Raw genomic sequence first — 4,010 nt, 5'->3', positions numbered from 1 at the left:
TTGTTTGGTTCTACCCACTTTTCATTCTGCTGTCCCCAGTTGATAACCTTGTCTTCCTAGAATGTAGGCCAGGACCCACGGCTGGAGCGGGAAAGCCCTCAGCATAGGTCTGGGGTGTTTGTTTTAAAGAATTGGAAGATACAGAAGTTCTTCACTGCAACACTGAGGTCCATCTCAGAATGTGGGTGACAGGGAACACAGGCTATTTCTTGTGGGCATGGTGCCTGCGGGAATGCCATTGCTCCCGATTCTTTGGGGGTTTTGATTTGGCACCCATGGAAAATGAAGGGGCTGATGATCTGAAAGATGGTCTCCCAACAAAGCCCTGGGAGGGTGGAGAGGACACCCCAAAGCTATGCTTGCTGCCGGTCTTCACTGGCCCATGGGCAGCGGTGCTCTGATCACAGGAGGCCCTGCAGGCCCCCCCAAACATATTCTTTCTTGCAGAAATGCTCGCCCTCCCCAAGACAAAAGGTGTGCTCTGGCTGCTTGGGCCCCTGGCGTTCTGACTCCAGGCCTTTCCAAAAGGTGAGGCTGTGCTAGAGGTCCCTCGAGACGCTGTTGCGACGCTGCTGCGTGGGCCAGAGGTGGATCTTGTGTGGGGGGCAGCCAGGCTGACTCCAGAGTCCCCGCAGTCCATCGGGGTCACTAATCCCCCAAAGGCAAAGGGTCGCGGGGCCGTGCTGCCGAACACTGAGCGGCAGGCCGTCTGGCTGGCAGCTCTAAAACCAGTGGCACTAGCGGGACCAAAGGGAAAGGCTGCTGGCCTGCCGCCGCCCGAGCCCTGCCTGGCCCTGACAGGGCTGTGAAAGGGGGATGTGGAGGGGGAGGGTGTCGGGCCCGCTCGGGCTGCCTGTGTAGGGCTGCTGAAGGCTGGCTGAGGGGGTGTTGGTGCAGGAGTTGATGTTATTGCTGAGCTCCCCAAAATCAGCGAGCTGTTGAAGCTCAGGCCCAGGGCTGGCTGGGGGAACTCTTGTTTCTGCCTAGCTGCTCCCCCAAAGGCAGGCGGGGGAGTGGCTGCTGGGGATAGCAGGAAGGTTGGCGTGGCGCTTGATCCCAAGGGAACTGGGGATGCTGAGTTTGGTTGGGAGGTGCTGGAGCACAGGGCAGACTGGTCGGGAGTTGCCAAGGCTGAGACCTGCTGTGGGCTCTTCAGGTCCCTAAAACTGGCTGCGCTGCTGTGAGGGGACATCTGGCCACCGCTGGGGAGGACCTGGCCGAAGATGGTGACTGTGTGGACACTAGGGGTGGAAGGACAGGTGTGTGGTGGGAACACGAAGCCTGTGGCTGGTGAGAAGCTGGCTCTGAAGGCTCGGGCAGCCCCCAGAAGGAATGTGTGGCAAGTGGAAGGGACGGAGGAAGTGTCACTCGGGGTCCGGGGCGCATTCACCACACCAGAGTCCAAGGGCGGCGTGGAAACAGTGTCTTTACATGTGTTGGCTTGAGCGGTGGACAAGACAACTGAGGTGGCCTTGACCAGGCCCTGGAAGAGATCTGTCGACACTGGAGTAGCTGGAGGGGAGAGCTGCTTGGAAGAGTGGGGGGGTGTCACGGGCATAGTTTGAAGTGGTGCCATGCTGCCAAAGATGGGCTTAAAAGTGGGAGTTGAGGTCCCCGACATTGAAGATGCCACTGTTGTGACTGAAATTCTGGAATAGAAACAGCCTCTAATCTCACTAGCGGGTGTGAGCCCCAAAGTGCATTTGGATAGGTGGTCAGCAGAAGCTGCAGTAAGAGGTGTAGGTTCAGGAAGATGGGGTGCTGGGCTACTCATCATTCCAAACAAATGACTCTGCGTGGCAGGTGTTAAGGGAGTAGCGGCAGGCAGGAGCTGGGGCAGAGAGGCCTCGCCAGCCTGCAGGGTGGAAGGTGGCCAGGTGGTGGCAGGGACTGATGTTGTGGGAGAAACGGGGGTCAGGAGGATGAAAGCAGCTTCAGGTTTGCAGTCTGGAGAGGTGTCTGGAGGGGGCGCTGATGGTGAGCACCCCGGTGGGGTCAGCAGGCGGGGTGTGTTCAGAGGTGAACCACCCACACGAAGTGCTTCTCCAGTAGACTGTGGGTAGGCCGCGGGGCCTGGGGGCTCCTGCATTTGCTTTCCAAGCTGAGGATGGGGGCCCTGTGCTGGAGCTGACCCTGCAGAAGGTGGGGTGTGCTCCGGGGAAGGTTCAGTTGCAGACTGAGTCTCAGGGCCAGAGACTGTGGCCGGCTCCGTCACACCCTCCTCTCCACACTTGTTCCATGTTAATCTCAGCTCCCCTCTGTCCAGATCCTCTTCAGGGAGCACATAACCAAGCTGGGGGGGTGGGGCAAGGGCCAGCAGGTTCTGGGGGCTACATGGCAGCAATGGAATCATCTGGTTTTGCTGCCCAGATCTACCAGATTCTGATACCAAAGGGCTCGGGGAGTGAACCAGATGACCTTTATCTTTCTTTTTCACTGGCCACTCTGGTGTCTGGAGGGATGCACTGGGAACACTTCTCTTCTGGGAGAAATTTCTAGAAGAGCTGTAAGAGCTTGTAATCACATTTCTTTTGGAGCGGAGGGAGCTACCTGGGTGTGTACTGGCCAAGGAGTTCTTAGAGCAGCAACTGGGCCTCTTCTTCAAGCTGTGATCTGAGTTCCAGGAGTGGAGGCTTTTCTTCAGAAGCCCAGCCTTGGGCACGAAATAAGTGCGGGTTCCGTTTTTCATCAGGGGCTTAAATGCAGACGATCTGGCCTCTGAACTCCTTCTCTTACGGTCCAAACTCTGGGGGAAGAGGGGTTCTTGCAGCCTGGCTCTCCCTTTCGTGCTCTGGCTGATGGCTTGAAGCACTGTCTCCTTGGCACAGGGGTCCCGGGCCTTCTCGGGGAGTGATGACTCTGCGGAATTGATGACCTCCGCTGGTGAAGTGGTGGGGGGAGCCCTCCTCTCCGGAGGCGCGATCTTGACGGTCACCGGGCTCCAAGTTGCCTGGGGGTGCCGAAGAGACCAAATAGATCTCTTGAGGTAACTTTCCCACCAGTCTGAGGGAAGAGGCCCCATGATGGAATTTAGGGGCCTCCTCATGGGAAAGCGCCTCCAAGCCTCATTGACTCCCCACGAGGTGGGGTTATTAGGGTCCCAATTTGGCGGCCTCCTCGCAGGTCTGTGCCTCGGGGCAGGGTGGGCGCGATGGACGTGCTGAACCCGGTGGATTTGGTGAAGGGGCTGAGCCGGCCGACGGTTCACCGGACTCTCGGGCAGGTCTGTGCGCACCTGGGCGGGAGGCCGCGGCTGGGGTCCTGACTTGCCCAGGTAACTGCCCATGAAGAGCGATGAGGCCGGGTCGGTGACTTCGTTTCGAGGAGGTCTGGGGCACCCAAGGCTTCTCTTCTGCTGACTCAGCCCGAGTCGAAGTGCGCTGAGTTCGGGTGACGGTTGGGATCAGGGCGCGAGGAAAGTGCCAGAGTCTCGGGGCGCTCCACATCCCCCAGGTCCGCAGAGCCAATCTGGAACCCTGGGCCCAAGTTCACAGAGGCGCGCAGCGCGGAAGTCCAGCGCGAGCTGGATCTCTAGGCTACGGCTGCAGCCCAGCTAGAGCGTCCAAGTTCAAGGCGTTGACAAGGGTCGTTCCTCCTGCAGTTTCCAGAGAGTCCCAGTAGGGGGCGCTGCTCAGAGGGCAATGGTGAGGCTCCCGGAGGGGCGCTGCATCAAGACCCCGACAGGTGGATCTCTGCAGCTCAGCTGCAAGCAACTCTGGAGGCCCAATTTGCAAGTTAGAGGTTCGTGCGCTTCTCCTTTCCTGTAGCCCTTTCCTTTAGGCCACAGGTTGGCGCCAGGCGCCTGCAGATGGATAACTACCGGACGCAGTGACCTCTCGGCTCCACCTAGGGTCCCCGCCACCGAAGTCGGCCTTTGCATTCTTATGGAGCCTCTGGGCTGGGGAGCGTGCACACGGTAAGGACTCTCCATTCCCGGGTCTAGTCGATCGTCAGACGTCCACCTCCCAGATCTCTCCACTGCACTGTTTCTACCTTGGCCAGGGTGGATC

General features: G+C 59.1%; 1 protein-coding gene across 1 annotated transcript; it reads right to left on the bottom strand.

The window, feature by feature from the left end:
- Positions 1-202: 202 nt before the first annotated feature.
- Positions 203-3,286, bottom strand: POM121L2 (POM121 transmembrane nucleoporin-like 2). Its single transcript, XM_004694817.1, has one exon. It carries the CDS (start codon positions 3,284-3,286, stop codon positions 203-205), a length of 3,084 nt encoding a protein of 1,027 aa, XP_004694874.1.
- Between the last annotated feature and the right edge of the window lie 724 nt (positions 3,287-4,010).

This window comes from Condylura cristata, unplaced genomic scaffold, assembly GCF_000260355.1.
Source record: "Condylura cristata isolate star-nosed mole 26May11 unplaced genomic scaffold, ConCri1.0 scaffold00048, whole genome shotgun sequence".
In the NCBI taxonomy this organism is placed as follows: domain Eukaryota; kingdom Metazoa; phylum Chordata; class Mammalia; order Eulipotyphla; family Talpidae; genus Condylura; species Condylura cristata.
The sequence above is the reverse complement of the archived record's forward strand: the minus strand, read 5'-3'. Positions and strand labels throughout refer to the sequence as shown.

Coding starts and splice junctions, on each gene's coding strand:
- POM121L2 (XM_004694817.1), bottom strand. CDS start 3,286: ATGGGCAGTTACCTGGGCAAGTCAGGACCCCAGCCGCGGCCTCCCGCC.